Below are 20,988 nucleotides of genomic sequence, written 5' to 3' on the forward strand. Positions count from 1 at the left end.
GTGTCGAATAAAGTCCAGATCGTGTGAGGGTGGGCGAGCGAGTTGTTGGTGTCATTTGATGAGGCACGGCACATCAAATATGCAGATGCAGAATCAAATTTCGAACGCACCTGGCGAAGTTGTACGAACGTATTAAATATGTATAGCTGTCTGCAATGCGAGCCTTGATCTGATAATCTTTTTGCTTCCTGAACCGAATCCACGTCCAAAAAGATGCGTGTTTTTTCGTGCACTGCAAAGTGTTTTGTGGAGGGACCCATTTGAGCGACAGCATCCTTTGTCAATGTTATACTTGAAGTAACTAGTAGATTGGATACAAGTGTGCCGATGACCAGTTCTTGGGACACGTCGTTTTCAAAGTTTCAAGTATTCCGGAGTTTCAAATCGTGCATATAATTAATTTTTACATATAAAAAAAATTGAATTTTTCTCAATATAAAAATAATAACTATCCAATCTATAAGCAAAAACTAAAATGGTCTTATTAAATTCTGAGATACTTATGTGTACAGATAACCTAGCTAAATCTATTAAAAATATAATGGAAGAAGTAACGGAAGAATATTTTGAAGATGAATGTCTTGTTTCAACAAAAGAAAATAAAAAAAAATAAAAGAAAAAATGCAAGATGTTAAAAGTAATCACTTTTGGTATTTGAATAGTAGTAATAATGTATGTACATATGTACATAAACGTGGAAAGAAACAAGGATATATGTGTCACAAAAAAATCAATACTAATTTAGAAGGTCAAAAGCCTAATTATCTTTGCTGTAAACATAGTAAAAAGCATATAATAAAAAAAAGAAATAAAAAAGATCAAAGAAAAATAAAAAAAACCAGAATTACCCTGTGTTATTGTAAGCAAATATGAGTATAAAAAAGATATAAAAAAAGTTAAAAAAAGAAAAATGAAAAAAATTTATGTTTGCAATGGTGGAATAATTAACTTTGTGTAGATATTATAAACAAGATAATGCAATAATAATAGCAGCTGACTTTATTCATTATAAAACTAAAAAAAAAGGAGTTTATCCTCTTTAAATATATAAGGTAGAGTATGGCATTTTTAAAAATGGTAATAAAGTTATATTAGAAAAATAAATTGAAAGTAAACTAAGATTATTATTTTCAATATATTCTTTTAGCATTGCCTTTTCATTAAAGTTATCAATAGTTAACTAAGTATTATCACTTTCTGAATAATCTTTCCATTTAACTAAAAAGTGATATACTTCATTTTCTATTTTATGAGTAACAATTGCTTCAATTTCATAAGATTTATATCCTCTTTGTTTTCTACCTTTAATTTTTCTTTTCTTTGATAATTCTTTACTTTTCTTATAATCATCACTCGAATTACTAGCATCACTATTAATTTCATCACCTGAATAATCATTATCTATTATAGGAGTATCCGATATATCCATAGTTAAGAAACTACTTTGTATTTCAAGCATTTTATTTAATTTATTTTTATTTTGCTTTTCATTACTAACAACAATATCTATTATTTTCTTTCAATAGGAAAATCAAAGTTCTTAGTTTCCCATAACTTATGATGTGGCATAGTTGGTACATTAAATAACTCACAAAATTTCTGTATATTTTTTAATAAACAAGCAGCCTTAAATTGTAAATTATAAAACTTTACATTATCCATTTTCACAACTGATTTGTTATTATTAAATCTATGAAATTTATTACCTATTGCTGAAAATTGGTTTTCAATTTTACTTCTGAAACTTCCAAATGTTTTGTTAAAATGGTCTTCTGTAATTGATAAGCTTTCACTAGGATTTTTTCTAATAGGATACACAAAATTATCATCAGTAAAATTATAACCTTTAGTTACTGATAAATCTACAAACTGTTTTAAAAATAAAGTTTAACCACCATCAACTGCAACAGTATCTTTATTATTAAGTTTCCTATATAATAACATATTCAAGAACATACTACCATCAGAGCTATCTGAACAATAATCACTTTTAGAAGTGTAAATAATCATATCATTCATATCACTAACAAATTGAGTTCTTAATCCATTTTTTTTTAAATTTATAACTATATAATCTGCTACGTTTAATTTCTGTGTTGGTATAATTTATTCTAGAATCATGACCGTCGATAATCAATGTTACATGTTTAAACAATTCTGGATTATATTTATGGGCGGATAAAATTCTTAATTTTATATTTGAAAACATGTTATCCAATGCATCATTTTATTCTTTTATAATTTTCTTCATCTATCCAAAATTTTTTATAAAAGTTAAAAAAGGAACTTTGAGGAATAAATTTATCAATATCATCTCTTCCTGAAGTACTAGATACTAAATGGTATAGTAAAAATAAACCTTTTTCTACTTCAAAATAAGGAGCAGGATATTCTTTATTAGTATATAATACAACCAAAAAGAAAAAGACTGCAATATATCCTAATTTTTCTACTAACTTTTTTTTAATAATATCAATGTACTTGATATGTTTTATTTCTGTTCTATGTTTATACTTATTATTAATGATAGGCTAATTATAATTTAAAAAAGCTCAATGCATTACAAGTATAGAATTTACTTCATCGGTAATCAATTTATTAATATCCATTGTTATTATTTTTATATTAGAAAAAATTCAATTTTTTTTATGATAAAATAAAATAGTTTTAATTTTAGAAAATAATCTTACAAACTATAAAATCTTTATTACCTATAAAATCCTTACAATCCATAAAAATAAAAAAAACTAAAACTATTGGTATATCGCCTATAGCGCATTCTTATGGAAAAGAGGCATAGACGACTGCGATACTGGTGCCGATAGGAAGTGCTCGCAAAAAGCATCTACACTCTTCATGCGGCTATACAATTCCACGCAGTTGACAAGCAAGGCATTCGTATCCGTAACTAAAATTGAACCAGCAAAGAGCTGGGCCAATGCATACCACATCTCTAGGAAGAAAATCTAGTAAGAGATTCTGAATTATTTGATGAAATAGAAGATAAAAATACATCACAAGAAAAAGAAGTACTTGAATTCATTATTTATAATGTAGATGATTATAATGACTTTACTAATTACAAACTTTATAATAGATTAAAGAGAAGTAAAGATTTAATAATAAGAATTAAAACATCTTTCTATTCATATATCAGTAATATACAATATGAAGCATTTAAGGATTTTTTGTATAAAATATTAAATATTGACCCATTTAATATTATGCTACAGATATTATCTACATAGAAAATACCTAAAAAATATAATTTTATACATTAGCTTTATTGCACCTTATATGTATCGTAAACTATAATTTAACCCTAATAAGCTTTATAGCTTTGCACAAGCACAATACAAGTACAGAAGCAAAACAATATATCACTAAAATAAAGCTTTCGACAGCAGTTTCAGAAATGGGTATTGAAATGGGTGTTGTATTTCATAGGTTTCAATGAAAAGGGTTATTTATTTACTGAATTTGGCCTGTTCTTTTATTCTCTCCTTCTTCTTTTAGCTTGAATCTTATTATTAAGAAGCATCAATATCTTTTGAATAATAACTCATCAAGAGATGTAACTGAAACGGGTTACTTGGCAAAGTTGTAGGTTCCCTTATTTGACAAACTATTTACTGCTGGAAATAATTTGGTACGAATCAAAACGAGAACTACAGTGGCCGCTCGTTATAGTGATATGCCCAGTGAGACCCAAACCCCATCACTATATCGAATTATTACTTTATCGAATTGCAGTTCCGTCAAAGATATCTGGTACATAGATGACCCGGGGTATTTGGCGAGCTCTACAGAAGAAGCTCTAGAATCACATCCTGTCAAAATTTATAGTATGCAACTCCTTAAAAATTTTAGTGTAGGAGAATAAGCTGAAAGGCTTCTATCTAATGAGCTTGGTGCTGGCTACTAGGATTAGGGGTCGCAATTGGACGGGTTGGGTCAGGTCAAGAAAACACTGACCCAACCCGACCTGTTCAACCCGATGGGTCAAAACTCGGGTTGACGGGTCAAGACTGATTTCAATGTAGTGATGAAGGAAGTGCCAATCAACCTAAACTTGAGCGCTGGAAGTGCAAAACTCCATATATATATAGCTCTCCAAGATGATGGCACGCAAATTCCTAGCAGTGCTAGCAACATCTACGTTTTGAGTGATTATTCTTAAAGGTAAAGGGTTTTGTGCCATCATAAAAGAATCGCTTGGGCTCACATGATTTAAAGAAAGCATAATATTCAAAGTGTGGTTGAAAAACGACTTCCCTATATGCCCCTAATCCTTTTCACTTTTCTTTTCACTTCTTTCTTCTTCCTTCGATTTTCTTTTCTCAATTCCTTTTCTGTCTTTTGTCAAATCGCGTCTCTTACTGCCACCCTCTATAGTATATTCTCATTGCACTATTGCTACTTCTTTACTCCTATCAAAAATATTGCTTATAGCTTACTTATCCCATACTGTTGATTATAAAATATAATCCCACAATAAAAAGAATTAAGTACGTTTGATGCTATAGTTCTATAGCAGACATATTGACAACTAATGATGCTTCCCAGCAAGAAGATTGACTACTTAAATACAAGTACCTCATACATATTATATGTATACACGGGTCACAACGGGTCAACGGGTCGGGTCAAGGGTTGGACGGGTCGACCCGCGGGTCAGAAAAGCATCAACCCGACCCGTTGACCCGTCCTCAACCCGCGGGTCAGATTGCGACCCCTAAGTACGATGAATTTGGTTGGTCGAAGCTTGGTAATGACATATGGATCAACAATATACAAGTACCATTTCACGAGAAGATCCATACTCAACATGAGTGAAAATACCCTCCCCATTTGCCATACATCTCAAAATTTATATATAGTGCCTCTTTCTTGTCCTATTTCCTTTTGATATATAGTTATCCTTTCCACATATACACATAGGCCTTTACATAATTAATTAGCTCGTGATCTTACTATGATTGTCGAAAGTATCGTTATTACTACTATCTTGTTATGAGTGTCGATGGCCACCATTATTAAAGTATTTGCCACACGTACCAGTTGAAGTACAGTTTCAAAGACCATCATCATAATTCATAAGCGACATGGCGGACAGAGGATTGCAAGCAAGAAATAAAAAATAATAATCTATAGTTAAAAGTATATACCAGATTAATTATAATAAAAGAAAAGTATACAAAAAATAAAGTAATATAGACAAATTTGATTTATTACTGACCATCAATGATTATGGAATGATGACCGTTAAGGTGCTTCATAAGTTGCTTTGTTACAGATAAGGAATGGAAAGGGATATGCACTTTCCTTGAAGCGGAAAATCAATCGGCCGCAGGTCACTGTCTGCATTATCCTCGAAATTGATTTGACACACCGAGTGCGATGCTGGCAGTACGCCCGCTTACAGGTTTCACTTGACTTTTCTTCCCCTAACTTTTTCTTTTCACTTTCTTGCATTTAGCCTAGTGAGGCTGAAGCAAGATCAGTTGCCATGCGAGTAACAACAGCAGAAACACCAGCAGTAACAACACCTCCACTACCACCAACACCGGCTGATTCTGGGGACAGTGTAAACAGCATAGTTCAACTCCACGTCCTTGAAGATGCCTTTATGCTTGTTAATCAGCAGGGGCAATCGCTTCGCATGACCTATGATGGAGGGATCGCGTTAGGAGGTTTTTATTGCAATACACAAAGGAGAGAAATTGGACAATATACAACGTGGTTCTCAAATTATATTCTGCTTCCACCTCATTCCCCTTTGCTCCTGCCTACACCTTATTAGAAAGCGACTGGGAACCACCCAAAGATAATAATTTTCGATCGTACCAGATATACGGCATCCTAGGCATCCTTGAAGGCATTCGAGGTAACACAGCCTGCAACAAAAAACTTAAAAAAAAAGGAGTCGGAGGAGGAGACGCGGTAGTACGTTGTGGCTAATAACCATGAAAAGAAAAGTTTCTTGTGGTCATCACGCGAGCGCAACTCCTTGGTCGGATCTTTGGACATCCAGTATACGTTATCGAACAAGTTGTTTGCTTAAACTTTGACGCTCGAAAAGCTCGTCAGAAACTCGATGCAAAGGTTCGCAGGGATGCGTGTGAAGAAAGGACGGAAACGAATTGGGGAAACTGATGACTTTCACTATGTACTTTCTAGTCAAAATTGCTCAATAGTGGAGTGGCAGATGACAATGATGATTCTTCGTCCGACAGTGATGATACTGACAATGAAGATGACGACGACGACAGCGCTACTCTTGCGAAAAAAAGCAGTAACGTCACACCAACTGTGTCGGCATCTACACCTACGTCCAGAAGCAGCCCGTCATTTTTTTTCCCAAGCAGCTCGCCTGAATCGAAGGATACAAAACGTCCCGTATCGACATCTCCATCACCCACAAAGCAGCGACCGGGTCCGCTGATGTCTCGTTTTCGGCTATCGCTAGGCGCTACAAAGAAGAAACCGACCAATGATGCTAAAGAGAGCGAGAGTATCGCGGTGGTGACGAGATCGAAATCGTTGAAAACATCATCATCGTCTCCAACTGATGTCAATACCTCGACGCAAGATCTCTTTGCTGCACTCACCCAGAGCGAAAACATAGCCCTGGACCAACGCTTGGTGAAGCAAGTGACAGAGTTGTTTAGCCGATCTATGTTTATATATTCTCCTGATTATGGTACGCCTTATTAACTGGTGTGTACGGGACGGGTACTTTTTCAACGGGAAATTGATTGTTTTGTGGATATTTGGGTGACACACGCATATGTTTTCCAGATATCACCAACAACTTCCAGCGTTCGTTTGATGATCCTACGAAACAACCACCAGATAATATACCACTATGGAAACAAGTAAGTGCTGCCATGTTACTTTACTGCTCCTAGGGTACTGCAATGATATAGAAAGCTTACGTAACTCTTGATGCTTGGAAAAACAATAGGTCGATAAGCGGTTTTGGTGGAACGAGCACATCACCCGCGAATTTCAACAGCGAAATGTAAGAACACATATTTTCCATTTTTGATCGCTGTGATACACATTCTTATCATTTATGTGGCTTTTACGCTATGTAATGACTCTTTTCTGAAAAAGTTGGACGACTGGATTATTCCCGTGATGCAAGGCACAATGCAAATTGAACCTTGTGAGATTGAAGGATATGAGTTTGACTTCATCCTTATTTCACGGCGCAGTCGTGAGAGAGCTGGTATGTTTTTTTTATGGGGGGGGGGTGTTTACTTTGAGCCCTATATTTCGTTTACCGTCTCTCTCGTGCGCTTCTTGGAGAAGCTGGACTTCTAACCGTATAGTACGAAATTGTATCACAGGTATGCGATATCAGCGACGTGGCATCAATGAACAAGGTCAGGTGGCCAACTTTGTTGAAACAGAACAGATCATTGTGTTCACTGTAAGTACTTTACTTTATGATTCAAAAGAGTAAGATGCCTATTCCTTCCTGCTAGGGTGCTTATCTGCGCGCTCTTGTATAGAGAGATGATACGCCACAAGTTGCATCCTTTGTTCAAACACGTGGATCAAGTAAGTAGTGCTTGAATGGCGATGCTGATTTAATGTAGTGATTATTGGCAACATGTAGCTATATAACGCTAAAGCGAGATGGAAAAAGTTCCTGTGTTTTGGAGCCAATCGCCTTATAGCTTACATCCCGTACCCACGCTCGATCGCGATGAGGAAGAGAATAATCAAGCTTTTGAAAAGCATTTTGTCGAACAAGAACGACTGTATGGAAAACAAATTGCTGTGAGTTTAACGGAATTAGACGGCCGAGAAGCTATCGTTGGATCTCAGTACCGTCGACATATTGAACACCTGGCGGATCCAAATATAAAGTTGGTACATAATGGCAAGGCGTCACGGGAGGAGGATAATATGTGGGGACTTGAAAGATGGAGTGAAAGACAATATGGTTTATCGGGCATACATGGATGGCAACAGAATGAAATTAGCTAAATAAGTACGTCCGTACTATCTTTTATTGGATAGATACGTGGAATTTGACTTTCACCGAGAAACGAAAGGGATGAGGTTTGAGAATATTAGCAAGCTCAGCACCAGTTTACGAGACGATCTTGCAAAGTTAGCGTAAGTGTTACTAGAGAAAGAGTACATTATATTAGTTTGAAAACGTCAATTGACGCTGACGTTTTTTGCTGCCAATTTTAGACATTTTTGGCAGGCAGGAACCAATACAGTTTACTGCAGACAAAATGGCGTTGTACGAACGGTATGTCCTTCAAAAACAAAAGACAAACATTGAATATGTGTGGTGTTCAATATTCCGCTAACTGTATAACTGTATTTAAAAGAACTGTATGGATTGTTTGGACCGCACAAATGTCGTACAGGTATGTTTATTAAAGTGTTATTTTTATGGAGTTAAAATTATGGAAACGAGCTTACTGGTCTGCTATCCCTTTGATTTCCTTCTTTGGTCATAAAGAGCGCATTTGCAAGAATTATTCTAAATCTGCAGTTGATGCGGTTTGGGATTTCCGAATTTCCGGATGAAGGCATACGTTACTATGGACATTTTGAGCGTATATTTAACCACGGTAAAATATCGTACAATTTTGGGGACAGTGATGGAATAAAACGGCAGTAATGATTGCAGAAGTTAACGTTTAATTTATCGTTACTATGATAGTTTGGGCGAATAATGGTGACATGATATCGCGCATGTATGCAGGCACCAGTGCGCTCAAAGGGGATTTTACTCGAACGGGAAAACGAAATATTACTGGCATGATGAACGATGCATCAAACTCCTTGGCACGCATGTACCTGAACACAGTCAAAGATTTTTGGAGACAGGCGACAATTGATTATGTGTTAGGTAAGAGGGATTAACAGTGAAGTGTAACAGAGAATGATTACGGCATTATGACTGAACTGCTGCTTCGTGTATTCATGAATACAGGCTACCACAAGATTGAGATATTCCGCCATGTTCCACAGAGTACATTGATGTCTGCTGAACCTGGGGTAGAACGAAGATGGGTGAAAGTGCGGATGGATGCTAGTAAGTAGTCATGTTGCGCATATTTACAATTTGTCTAGTATTCGTCTGCTATAACGACTCTCTCGCTGACATCAACTTTTGGTTATACTAGTCGAAGTCAGCAGTGAAATTGTCATTGAAGACAACGAAAACAAGTTTGCGGGATGGACTTTGCTGTCACCCAATGAACCACTAAAACGGTAAAGTTAAATTCAGACATACTCTGTGGAATTACCGGAAGAAATATTTCATTATGTAAAAGACAGTTTAATAATAATTCCTTTATCTGTAGACGAGCCAAGAAGTTTGAAGAAAAAGTTGTGTTATTAACAGACAAGGCGCTTTACGTATGCAGCTACAACTATAATCTCGAAAAAGTAGTTCAGTTTAAGCGAATTCCTTTGGACACTATCACATCTATTCAAGTGGGCGAATACATCCTATCTTCGACGACGCCAGTGTCACGCGACGTTGACCAAAACTATGGTTTTCTGCTTTTTTATGATTCGAATCGCGAATTGACCCGCTTGAATACGGGCAGTATCTGGAACCAAAGTCTCGATGATTTGAACATCAGCTCGACGAACGTATCATCCAAGACAGCTACAGCCGAAAACAGCCATTATCGCAGCGGCCGTCACTCGTCATTGTCATCGTCATCTTCTTCAAGCTGTAGCGATAATGAGGACGAAGCCAAAGAAGTTGAAGGTATCAACGACAGACAGGCGTTTCTGGCATTTAAAGGTGTTCGCTACAATGTTCTAGGCGAATTGTCAGAGGAAGAAATCAAGAGCTGTCGGGAGCAAGTATTAGATATTACGAAGCAGATAGCAGCAGTATGTGGACGGGAAAACGATCAAAAATTTTTGGTCCACAAACCAGTTATCAGGTGAGCGAAATTACCTCGAACCGATCTGCGTGCCTTACACTCTTATTAACTTATACACGCAAACACGCATTTCTATCATCTGTCTTTCACAGCATTGAACAAGCTGAAGACACTGATGGAATATTTAAAAAGATGGGGCTGAAAATCAAACGCGCAATTTGGATCTAGTAAAGGAAAAGTTACTTTTGTTATGCTTGGCTTTTCTTTTCTTATTTTCCATAGTGCGCTTAAAATCTTATGGCTTTTTTAAATCTTACGTCTCGTGTGAACAATGCGTCTTTGGGGTACATTTCGTTTGAAACAGCTAGGAAGAATATGATGGACCAAAAACCATGCTGGAGGAGGGAGATTTGCCGATGCATAAAGTTTATTAGAAAGGGTGTATGCGGGAAACATACATGGAGAGAGTATACAGATAAAATATCAAGTAAACTCGAAGCGCTTATTTCAGGAGTTAAAGCTATTTGAACTGGAAGGGGAGCTTGAACAATCTACTGTACAGTATCATCAATTAAATATAATCCTTTACTGAGGAGCTTGCATACTCAGCATTCAAGAATAATCGTTTCTTATTGACCAGTGAAACAATGTATCTATTGTATATATCCATAATTGTTCAAGATATAGAGTACGCTGTTTCACATCTGGTGTGGTCAAATCATATCGTGAGGTGCAAAGCTACTGTCAACAGTTGCCGTCATGTTTGCATCCCTGTATTCTTATTCTATTACCCCATGCAATCTTTTGATCTTGAAAAGAGCAGTTTAGGGAATGCAAACAACAGAGAAGATACAATTGTTGCAGTAAATGGCCGGAACAAAACATGGGCAACGGTACCATATGCATATGATAATGACAAGAAAAATCAAGTATATGTATAGTAGATCCTGACATTTGCGACACTGCTCCTTCGATAGCAACAAAAAATTACCGTGCTACAGATGTAAATATTACATTTCATAGTGTTATTGACTGATAGTATATGTGCTGTACATCGCTTTCCTGTAGTAATAATTAAAGAACCATTTGCATGACCTTGCTGCGGAGTTGCCTATTCTAGTGAGCGCGTTTTGGTGTTGAATCGCGCCCTCCTTTTCTCTTCTTCTACCCTTTCACCTGTTGACATATTCTATACACCATGCACAGATCCAGACCAGAGAATGCACGAGCATTAGACAATCGCAAGAGAAGAGAGAACGATTGTTCAAATCTGAATTCCCCGATTGGAAAGCAAGAGACGACGACCGCACACTCAACCGATCCGCCAACAGCTCCTCTCCTGAAAGATAAAGACGTCAATCAACGATCCGTTCATTCTTATGGACATGGTACAACAAAATCAAATGAAAAGGAACGAGCATCTTCCGCTAGCACATCATTGAAGGGCCCTGCTTTTCAAAGTATGTTTGTTGTCTTTCCATTCCAAAAAAAAAAAGACGATTTGTTAATTGCTTTTGACTGGAATTACTCTCCCTAAAAAAACAGAAGGATCTAAGCTCAAGGTATTCAGCGACAAAGAGAACGCCGGCAGGACAACAAAGGAAACGCCTTCAAGTTTACGAAAGAAACCCAACGTTGTACCAATCAAACGATCAAGCTCAGGTAGGTCTTTATAGATAGTCGACTTTCAAATTTCGATTGAAGGAAAGATCGTTCCCGCTAATCGTTGAATTTCAACACCTGACTAGATCTGGACACATCGTCACCTGTGGGCAAAAGAGTGGAAACTGAATCACCAAGTACAAAGGCTATTGAAAGAGGATTCTTACAAGAAGAAGGTGTGTTCTCTTAAAGTACTTGATTTCCTTCTTCAAGTACTTCAGATATTAAAGAAACAACTGTGTTGTTAGAGTTACCGTATCTTCCAGACGTTGAAATCGACTTTTCAGCGTTCAACGATCGACTCAACTTTGATGCATACGATACCACGGCAGCCGAGGGAGAGGATGAAACGCCGATAAAAATTCATCTCGATACCAATGACGAATGGGACATTCCATTTGAACGCAACGATGCAAGTCCATTGAATTTCTTACGTTCAGAAGAGGCTACAAAAGCATCAACCCCAACAGAGACAACAGAAACAAAGGATGAATTGAAACATGAAGCAAAGTTGGAGTTTCCATCAGAAATCGAGTATGCACCACCGAAAGAGAAAGGTTTGTTATTTTCCAATCTTAGGTGTGCGTGGACAGAAAAGAAAAAGATTGATAGACAACGTTATTGTGAGAGATCATTCATGTACAAAAAAGCTTAACTGGTACTACGACGATGAACACATAGAACTTGCATATGAACCGGCAGTTGCCCTTGACGTGTCGGTGTTCTCGGAAATGCCTTACCTAGTTGCATACGAAAACCATAGTTTCGATCAGGAATTCACCACCCTTGATACTACAGATGATGATGACGATCTGATCAACCGTAAGATAAGCTTGAATGCCTACGCTAGCAAGTGGTTGGAGTGTGAGATCGAGGACAATGGTGATGATGACAACGACACAGAAGGTAAATATACTAAAAAGCGAGGGACGAGCTCTTTTCTTCCTCCCTCTCCATTTCCTCCTTCTTTCTCCTCCCACTCCTCCTGATTATTGGGAAAAAAGGCAATACCGTGCACACACGCACGCACGCACATACATAGATGCACACATATATACATGGCGGCTAAAAAATATAATGCACAATGATAGAATTCGAGCTGTTGACTGATCTAGAGCAAGATCCCTTCTTCCAAGTTATGGAGACCATGAAGGCGGAAGACGAACCCGAACTGTTTGCTGACCATCTATTCGACGTCAATGCTTATCCCAACGATAACAATCAACAAGCCGCCACTGCTACTGCAAACTAACACTGCAAAGAAGATTCTCCGAGCTATTTCAATAAAAACAAAAATACCTATCATTCCATTACTGCTCACTTATTCGCCAAATATGGTAGACATCTCCAAATGTATAACTTGTAGGAGGAGTTCGGGTCGGGGAGAGGTCGGGGTCATTTTTCTTTTCTGTTTGTATGGTGGAAGAAGAGGGGTTTTTATTTGCTTTCGCTGGTTGTGGATGGTCAAATAACTCCTGAAGCATGAATGTGTCAATTCGTCGAGGGGCTGAGTCATGATGAGCAGGGGCACTGAACTCGATCACGATGGTCATGCTGTACTTTAAACAAACATTGTCTTTTCTATAACAAGTATATAAAAATAGGTTATTCATCCAATCATTTGTATAAGCTTCAGGAGTAGTACATAGTAATTTATTCGATAATAATAGACGATGCTGATGATGATGTCGGTATGTGTTGATGCATATTCGCCTCTCCCACTAATTTGATGGGTTGCTGCTACCTTTCACACACACTTTCTCTATCTGTGTGTATGAATCCCAGGTGGACTCCAGCATATGATATAGCCCCTGCTTCTCGTTTTTTCGCAACCGGTAAGGTGCCACATGAAACCACATTGCTGGTTTGTACCTCGGGAAGAATGCAATGTGCTTTTCTTTTTGCCGCAGGTTCTTGCTTTTCCCTTATACCCCCTCCTTCCTACCTCCGTTGCTGGTTCATCTCCTGCGCCCGCTCCTTCTCGCATGTTGTTGTTGTCCACATTGCATGGTAGTAGTAAATATAGCCACGCGAACAACAGAAGCAAACATCGGTAATAGTTCGCGCGTTGTTTATGTGAAGTTTTCCTTTGATTTAACACCTCGTTCTCCTCCTTGGCTCTCCTTTGGTTTTCATATCCGACAGCCACTTTTTTATCTCCATCCAACCTCTTTTTGACATAATACGCACTATGTAATTGTATGCGTCAGATAAAAGCCGCTTTATCATAGTAAAGTCTTTGCACGTATCATATGACGATAGATAAACAGATGGGTTGTGTATGATTTTGTATGTACGAATGAATAATATATATTTTCTGTTGATGATGATCAATCCATAATATAGTATGATGAATGACTTGAGCAACCTGGCCTGGTGTCTTAGTGTGTGTGTGCGTGTGTATGTGCGTGTAAATATGGGTAAAAATAATAGGTTAGAATTATCAAAAAAAGAATGAGTGAAAATATAATAGTAATCACTAATAATAATTGCTACTGAAGAGTGCTGCTGTTTTTGTTGTTGCTGTGCTAGACGATGAATCGATAGTAGATAGAAAAAAAAAGAATAAGAGAGAAGTTTTACAGAAAAAATGCAAACGCAAGATAACCCAAAAAAGAAAATGTGAGCTTAAAAAAGTGAGAAACCGTAATATGAGGATGCGCATAGACAACAAGGAATAAAGAAGAAAAAAGAAAATAATAATAGAGTAATAACTAAAGTCAGAAAAGAGATGCATGTGAGAGGCTGAGAGTGTCAAAAATGTTGTTGTGGTAGGTGTAATTGGAGGGATTATGCAAAGGGTAACGTTAAAACAAGATAAAAGAAAGAGGGAGAAAGACAGGTATAGCGAGAGAGTGTGTGCTTGAGCAGATAGAATGGCTGTTGTTGATATCGTTGCCCATATTTTAATAGTACTCCAGTTGGCTAGTGGGTTGCTGCATAGGATGGGGATGGTGAGGATGGTGATGATGATGAAAGTCCTTGGAAGCAGCCAAAGGATGGTGAACTTGAGGAGTTGTTGTGTACACCATATGCGGTTTGGGGTCAATAACTGCTGGCGGTGAAGTTATAACCTTAGTAGCCTCCAATGCAACTGGAGTCGACTGCTGCTGGGAGAATATCATCATATTGCTGTGCTGTTGAGGCGGCACTGGCGATTGTGTTGGTAGTGGTGCAGAAACCGGTCCTTGCGGCTGATGCTCTTGTTGTGGTGGAATATTGTGATATCCTTCAGTAGCAGGTGGGTGTGATGGGAAATGCTGCTCGGAAGTATCTCGATAGACGGCATCGTCTCTTGCTCGCTGTGGTTGATGATGTGTCTGTTGCCAGTAATCGTTCTGTTGTTGTTGTTGTTGTTGTTGTTGCTGCTGTTGCTGATCATGAGATGACTTTCGCGGGATAGGGCGACCATAATGATTATATGGGGATGGTGGAGGTGACGTGCTTGCTGGACCATCTGTCATTGAGAACGAAACTTGTCTTGATGATCTTACTGGTACCTGCAAGTGATAAGGCAAGCTGGAATGCTGCTGTTGCTGTTGATGGCCTATGGTTGATGTAGGACGTGGGTCGGTGACAGTGGGTGAAGGCATGAACACCGTAGATGACTGCTGTCGCGGTGACGAAATATCTGCTACGGCTGAAGGATAACCCAGCGGCATCATTGGCGTGCATTTCGATATGGCGACCATTGGATCACATACTTGAGTCAGCTCATGCTGTTCAGGAGCCGTGTTATATCGTACCATGGGGCCCCTATTGCTCACAACGCTACTGCCACGTGAAAGCGCCATATCACCAGTAGTGGGCACTCCTACATCGTTATTATCGTATGTATTCAACGTCATTGCTCGCACGCCGCTATCGAAGCTTGTTTTGGAGGATTTTCTTGAGTACGTTGGCTCTGAGTACTCTGAAGCACGCCTGCGTAGTTGTTGCCCTGGTGAAATCAACATTATCGGTTAGATATCACTAGTGTCGTAGCAAGTGACACTCGGTAATGCGGCTGTTGGAAATGCATAAAAAAGGATATAATTAGAAGGAAAAAGGTTTCAGAAAAACACATACTAGGCATGGGGTAAGGAGACAAGGCAAGTGACCGTGGCGAAAATTCCATCTTATCAAACATGTCTGTATGTTCGGCCATAGGAGGGATACGGAAGCTTTGGCGCAAGAGCAAGTCTGGTGATATTTCAAGTGAAGCAAGTTCTGGAATCGAAGAAGGCGTTTGTAGTCGGTTGTTCAATACATCTTCTTTAGTATAGTAGCTGATAAGGTGCTGTGGTGACCCGTTTACGACAATGCTCATCGTCTTCTTAATTAGTCCTCCTTTTTTAAAGTTGTACGACGTTGTTAGCGATCCAACCAATGCACGCTCGCGGTTCCGATCAACCGCCGAGGCGGTGGTGCTCGTGCCATCTGCTCCTAAGTCCATTCTGTCGTCTTCGAATTCTTGATTGACTTGGCAATAATTGTATCCCGACGCCATGCTTCCAGGAGGTACAGCAGGCATTGTTGCCCGATGGTGAGCATTGGCACGTCGCTTATCGGTCGTCGAATCGCGTCCGTCAAGTTCACGATAAATCAGAAAGTTGCCGAGGATGCGGGAGGGGCTCCAAACAAACCCGTCTGTCCAACGTTTTATGCCTTTTTGTTATTGTTTTCAATTTTGAAAAGAAAGACGTTAACAAACTATATTATGTTGTTTGATCGCTTTATGGATGGTATATTAAGAATGACGAAGAAAATGCTATTTACCTGATTCTCGTTCGTCAAAGACAAACACAGTGCCCGACTGCACTGCACCTCGTTCTCTTTCTTGTAAACGACGATTGATTTTTGGAAAGATGCCTCGACGACATGCTTCAAAGATTAGCAGGGTGTCTGTGGTGGTTTCCACAAAACCGTGAAATGTTTCATTTGTTGGCATTGCTGTATAATGTAGGTAGGTAGGTAAGTAGGTATAGTAGTGACGATACTTTTTGATTAGGGTTTAAAACAAAATAGAATAAACAAAGAGTTGGTGTGTGCAGTAAAGTTTAGCGAATTAAAAAAGATGTACAAAGGAAAGCAAAAAGAAAAGAAGCACGATTTAAATGTGAATGCAAACGAAGGAAGAGGAAAAGAGAAAAGATTATACAAACGAGTGGCGTGAGGGCTCGAAAGAATCTTAAAAGAAAGAGGGAGTATAGGAGAACGGGGGGTAGAAGAGAGAAAGCCAGAGTTGATTAGTAAAAACAGACAAATAGAGGGAAATGGAAAGATCGTGCGAGCGAGAGCAAAAGAACATTACAGTGGACTGAGAGAAATAGAGCGAAAGAGCTGGGGGGTAATGTAATAAAACATCGAAGAAGGACATGCAAATATGCAATACTGTTCTTCTTCGGCAAGGTGCGAAAAAAAACATACAGGATCTTGTACCAATTAATAAGAATAACAACAATAATGAGAATAGCAGCATCTTGGTAGGGCTGTTGCTGCAGTCGAGCGGCTGAGTCGCGTGGGTACAAGAGGATGTGGGTGAAGGGAAATAAAGATTGACCCTGAGTATTGGTGATATGTGCTGTGCATCCGTTTCTTTACTTTGTGTTGAGCGAGCGAACGTATTTAGTATGTACGCAGGTAGGTAGGTAGGTGGGTGGGTAAGTAGGTGTGTGCGCCCGGCATTAATAGTGGACTCGATGACTTTTGAGGAAATTTTTCAGATTTAAGTGATCCTCAAATAGAAAGTACAATCATGTCAGGATCGCTTTATGCTGCTCGTTTGTGTCTATCAAATAAAAACGAACAAAAGGGGAGAGAGGAGGATTTTTCTGCCGCTAGCAGGGGCCACGAAAAAAAGAAAAATCTTGATTCCCTTCTGACCCGTGCATTATTTTACAACATAGCAGCAGCAGCAGTATTGTATGTCCAAGACAAAGTTAATGACCTCCTTTTGGAAGATTCTCTTTAGTAGCAATCGCTATTATTGGGGAAGGATATGCTAGTAGCATCACTATGCAAACATACTACCATGTCTAGTAGTAGTCCTGGCTCTGCACAGTGCTTTTGACGAACTTTGTTGCTGCTGTTCTTTCAATGTAGCTCCATTACCTTTTGGAGATGAAGTGATAGATAGAGACAGTCTATGAGCGCATCTCTAAAAAAAGCCTTTTTCAAAGAGAAAAGCTTCGACCCCTTTGGATATAGTAGACCCACGTGCTGGGCACTTTTGCTTTTCTCAACCACGTTACCACTTTGAATAGTAGCAAAAGTATTAGCAGTAGACAAATAAGAAGTAGCAGCAGTAGGCAATGGGTATCTGTGCGTAGAAGGGTAAGTTATTCATGCTCTCTCTTGCCTTCTCCGTCTGTCTCCCATTTTGTGGTTTACCCATCGAGCGCGTCATAGCGAGGATCTTTGATGTGTTATTATGTGAGGAGGATGAACCTGCATCCCTTTCTCTCTTTTCCTTTTTTGAGCGATATGTTAAGCTCTCCTTCATCTTCTCTCTTTCTTTTCCCGTAACATAGGGGAGCACATATCTTGATCCTGCACGCACGCTGTCCTTACATATTCATTTTTTCCTTCAGCAACGTGGTATGGCGTTTCTCCTGTAGTACCGTAGGTCTTCCTCTAGTAATATCTTCGCTTCTCCTTCTTCTCCTTCTCCCCACTCCCTGTCTTTCACTCTTTCTTGGTCTCTCTTTCTTTGTCGGCGGGATAGTACGTGCTTAGACGATGCTGTTACTACATACTGTCGGATAAAGAAATCTCGCTTGAGGTGTAGATCTAATGGTTTATTATGTGATGTTGTGTATTGCTGTTGTCGCTGTCTTGTGGACACGAGGAATAAAGAGGAGCAAAAAAAGTAGCCACGGACAAGGAAAAAACATGGTAAGGATGAACCACGTTTTGTCATGTATTTTATATCTGGTGAGTGCATGGCAAACAGCGACATAATTGTAGTAGTTGATATTAAATCGTGTCAAACTCTGAGTAGAAAAGATACTACATTTCTATGTACAATAAAATATGTCAAGGACGTGCTCAAGCATAATGTCTTGTTCTAATCCTGTCTTTTTTTGTGCTCCCTGCAAGAAAAGATCACACCGCATAATTCTGCTTACTGCATTACACCTTGCATACTAGTACATACCACATCTAAGCACACATTCGCGCCGAGGCTAAAAATATCAATGCATGAAATTGTGAATGACGTTCTTTGTCACATACCTGTTTCCAATTATTTCGGCTTTTGAAGATGCTATTATTTTATCTAGTCTCCATTCGTCTAGAACAGAATAGAAATAGGAGTCAGTATAATGGTTTTGCACCTGATATACATCCATGCGCATATGCTACTATGCACATTATGTACATCCAAGAATGTATTGCTTAGTAAAAACACCAATGCCTCTTCTGCTGCCATTTAAGGTTCGATAATTTTCTTTTCCTTCGCATGTACATTGAAATTCTTGTCCTCTTCTTTGCAAATTTTACCGTATTTTCTCCTATTTTGAAAGCATAATGTATACTAGGTACACTTAAGACACTTCTGCTGATGACGGTGATATCACTGATTATTAAAGGTTTACACCCCGAGGTCATCATTGTTTTGTTTCACAACATCCAAAAGTGCGCGCGCAGTCAAAGTAGTAATATAAATATATATGTATATATGTAAGCTTGCTTGGTGTTGTGTATCCAGGAGGCATCCTTGTTGGGAAGCAGCATCCACATAATCCACACACCATTCGTGAGTTTTAAGGGATAACTAATAGAAGACAAGTGCCTTTGTGTAATTTAGTCATCTGCATATAAACCTATTCGGACTTGCTAAATCCCTTTCTGGCATATCGCCGAAATAAGCCAGCAGGTTCATGCGTGGCAAGCCTCACATTCGCCTAATTTGGTATCGTTTTAAAGAATTTCTAGGGAATGCGTGTGTGATGTCTGCAGCCTGAGCGGATCACTCCTTGCTTTGACTGCCCCTGAAGATCATTGATGTACATTACACACACACACTACCAGTACTTCTAGTGTGGCCCATATAACACTTTATTTTATCAAACTCCCAGTCCGGCCCCGTATGTCCGCGCTCAATTCTTTTCGCTGTTTTGTTGCTGCCGGAAAATCGCTATTATGTATATCAACTTTTTGTCTGACATAACGTAGAGTTTGTAATGATCGTCTAATTGAAACATTCTTTTTTGAAACCAGAAATCTGGCTATCTACCCCGTGGTTCCAAGAGTCAATCATGTATAGCCATACCTATTGCGTATGTACAGTACTTCTTGTCGGTACCAGCAAGAAAGTAAACAAGTGGCAAACCGGGACGATAAAGAGGAAGACGAGGGTGAAAACCGCTCGATTTCTACATTAGCCCACTGTTGTCTATTGGTTGGTATACTACTTTTTTTTTCTAATTTTACATTAACACTACTGCAACCACACTTTCACGGCATACCATAACAACGAGGAGGGATCGAAGTGCTTACACACCCGCGCCAACATTTCTATTGTTTGTTTACAATAGCCAATTATCTCGATCGCTGCCTACTATCGTAACTAATAAATGACTTTCTCCCACTCAGTAAATGTACTCTTCATAGTCTTACTAAAGCCGCCTGGTATGATTAATGTAAGCTACTGATCATATATGCCATTTACAGTCAAATCAATACTTATCACTTACTGGAAAACAGCTTTTTTAGTGTAAGATGGAGTGAAAGGATCTTCAAGTATATCCGGCAATTGCAAATTGTTTAATTAAATGCTTTTTTCGCATTTAATCTTGCACTGTTGCTATATAAAAGTGGGAGGTAGTTGCGCCTTCAATATTGATACGGGGTACAGTAAAATAAGTACCATATATATCCAATTGATACACATCTCCGTTGTATATGGTGGCTCATGTCTTTGCTACATATGTTTCTAGTTGCTACTACTTTTTTGAAAAGGGCGCTTTCAGATCAAATCTTACCGTTACTACCTAAAATACACATACATATACAAATTCAAACATATATTGATCTATGCTATCAATAGTCGTACACAATCTCGTTAGAAGAGCATTAACTTTGGATGTTTTCGTGTCTCGCTATAGTTATTGAACATCAGCTCATATTGCATGCCTACTTGACATATGTAGTCGCTCTATTCCGTTACTCTATGCAAGTGGTAAATGATGTGGACGTATTCCCTCCAGCATGCACTATGTTTGACAAACATTAAAACATCGTAATCGCTGCTAGCAGAGACTCCATAAGTACTGATTTTTTTAATTCGCTATAATACCGAGCCTCAAATTGTTTGGGGTGACAGGCGCATATTACAATGTGCATTCTGAGCATTACTACCTGATATAATATACTTTATGTTTATATTACAACGTCGCAAATGACGATGGGTTCCACGAATCAAAAGCTAAAACAACAAGCGTCTGACATCCTACAGTAATTTTTA

General features: G+C 38.5%; 6 protein-coding genes across 6 annotated transcripts; 3 read left to right on the plus strand and 3 right to left on the minus strand.

Moving 5' to 3' along the window:
* Window positions 1-6,295: 6,295 nt before the first annotated feature.
* BDB00DRAFT_269776 (Sac phosphatase domain-containing protein) lies at window positions 6,296-10,059 on the plus strand. The gene is made up of 15 exons (XM_053116733.1): window positions 6,296-6,703; window positions 6,802-6,878; window positions 6,968-7,024; window positions 7,120-7,234; window positions 7,356-7,438; window positions 7,521-7,569; window positions 7,658-7,880; window positions 8,035-8,133; window positions 8,215-8,275; window positions 8,358-8,396; window positions 8,492-8,603; window positions 8,696-8,884; window positions 8,969-9,070; window positions 9,162-9,249; window positions 9,342-10,059. Exons 1-15 carry the CDS (start codon window positions 6,445-6,447, stop codon window positions 9,940-9,942), a joined length of 2,154 nt encoding a protein of 717 aa, XP_052981340.1. The 5' UTR covers window positions 6,296-6,444; the 3' UTR covers window positions 9,943-10,059.
* Window positions 10,060-10,975: 916 nt separating this feature from the next.
* BDB00DRAFT_815776 (uncharacterized protein) lies at window positions 10,976-13,111 on the plus strand. The gene is made up of 6 exons (XM_053122935.1): window positions 10,976-11,338; window positions 11,427-11,540; window positions 11,627-11,716; window positions 11,789-12,097; window positions 12,222-12,446; window positions 12,632-13,111. The coding sequence occupies exons 1-6, from the start codon at window positions 11,077-11,079 to the stop codon at window positions 12,790-12,792; spliced, it is 1,161 nt and encodes a 386-aa protein (XP_052981341.1). The 5' UTR covers window positions 10,976-11,076; the 3' UTR covers window positions 12,793-13,111.
* Window positions 13,112-14,108: 997 nt separating this feature from the next.
* Window positions 14,109-15,604, minus strand: BDB00DRAFT_270035 (uncharacterized protein). The gene has a single exon (XM_053116735.1). The coding sequence runs from the start codon at window positions 15,494-15,496 to the stop codon at window positions 14,447-14,449; it is 1,050 nt and encodes a 349-aa protein (XP_052981342.1). The 5' UTR covers window positions 15,497-15,604; the 3' UTR covers window positions 14,109-14,446.
* On the minus strand, window positions 15,496-16,470 carry BDB00DRAFT_760775 (Gti1/Pac2 family-domain-containing protein; the record flags this gene model as incomplete). Its single annotated transcript, XM_053119231.1, has 3 exons — window positions 15,496-15,983; window positions 16,080-16,187; window positions 16,299-16,470. The coding sequence occupies 3 exons, from the start codon at window positions 16,468-16,470 to the stop codon at window positions 15,496-15,498; spliced, it is 768 nt and encodes a 255-aa protein (XP_052981343.1).
* Window positions 16,471-16,590: 120 nt separating this feature from the next.
* Window positions 16,591-17,139, minus strand: BDB00DRAFT_270030 (uncharacterized protein). The gene has a single exon (XM_053116734.1). It carries the CDS (start codon window positions 16,999-17,001, stop codon window positions 16,711-16,713), a length of 291 nt encoding a protein of 96 aa, XP_052981344.1. The 5' UTR covers window positions 17,002-17,139; the 3' UTR covers window positions 16,591-16,710.
* Window positions 17,140-19,900: 2,761 nt separating this feature from the next.
* Window positions 19,901-20,716, plus strand: BDB00DRAFT_815795 (uncharacterized protein). The gene is made up of 2 exons (XM_053122936.1): window positions 19,901-20,164; window positions 20,229-20,716. Exon 2 carries the CDS (start codon window positions 20,297-20,299, stop codon window positions 20,459-20,461), a length of 165 nt encoding a protein of 54 aa, XP_052981345.1. The 5' UTR covers window positions 19,901-20,164; window positions 20,229-20,296; the 3' UTR covers window positions 20,462-20,716.
* Window positions 20,717-20,988: the final 272 nt, after the last annotated feature.

This window comes from Zychaea mexicana (genome assembly GCF_025766255.1).
Source record: "Zychaea mexicana strain RSA 1403 chromosome Unknown BDB00scaffold_23, whole genome shotgun sequence".
NCBI classification, from domain to species: Eukaryota; Fungi; Mucoromycota; class Mucoromycetes; order Mucorales; family Lichtheimiaceae; genus Zychaea; species Zychaea mexicana.

Bases quoted from the DNA above. Each gene is read 5' to 3' on its own strand.
- BDB00DRAFT_269776 (XM_053116733.1), top strand. From the start codon at position 6,445: ATGTCTCGTTTTCGGCTATCGCTAGGCGCTACAAAGAAGAAACCGACC. The intron at 6,704-6,801 runs GTACGCCTTATT...TATGTTTTCCAG, and splicing joins TATATATTCTCCTGATTATG to ATATCACCAACAACTTCCAG. The intron at 8,885-8,968 runs GTAAGAGGGATT...TCATGAATACAG, and splicing joins GACAATTGATTATGTGTTAG to GCTACCACAAGATTGAGATA.
- BDB00DRAFT_815776 (XM_053122935.1), top strand. From the start codon at position 11,077: ATGCACAGATCCAGACCAGAGAATGCACGAGCATTAGACAATCGCAAG. The intron at 11,339-11,426 runs GTATGTTTGTTG...AAAAAACAGAAG, and splicing joins GAAGGGCCCTGCTTTTCAAA to GATCTAAGCTCAAGGTATTC. The intron at 12,447-12,631 runs GTAAATATACTA...GCACAATGATAG, and splicing joins TGATGACAACGACACAGAAG to AATTCGAGCTGTTGACTGAT.
- BDB00DRAFT_270035 (XM_053116735.1), bottom strand. From the start codon at position 15,496: ATGTTGATTTCACCAGGGCAACAACTACGCAGGCGTGCTTCAGAGTAC.
- BDB00DRAFT_270030 (XM_053116734.1), bottom strand. From the start codon at position 17,001: ATGCTGCTATTCTCATTATTGTTGTTATTCTTATTAATTGGTACAAGA.
- BDB00DRAFT_815795 (XM_053122936.1), top strand. From the start codon at position 20,297: ATGCTTTTTTCGCATTTAATCTTGCACTGTTGCTATATAAAAGTGGGA.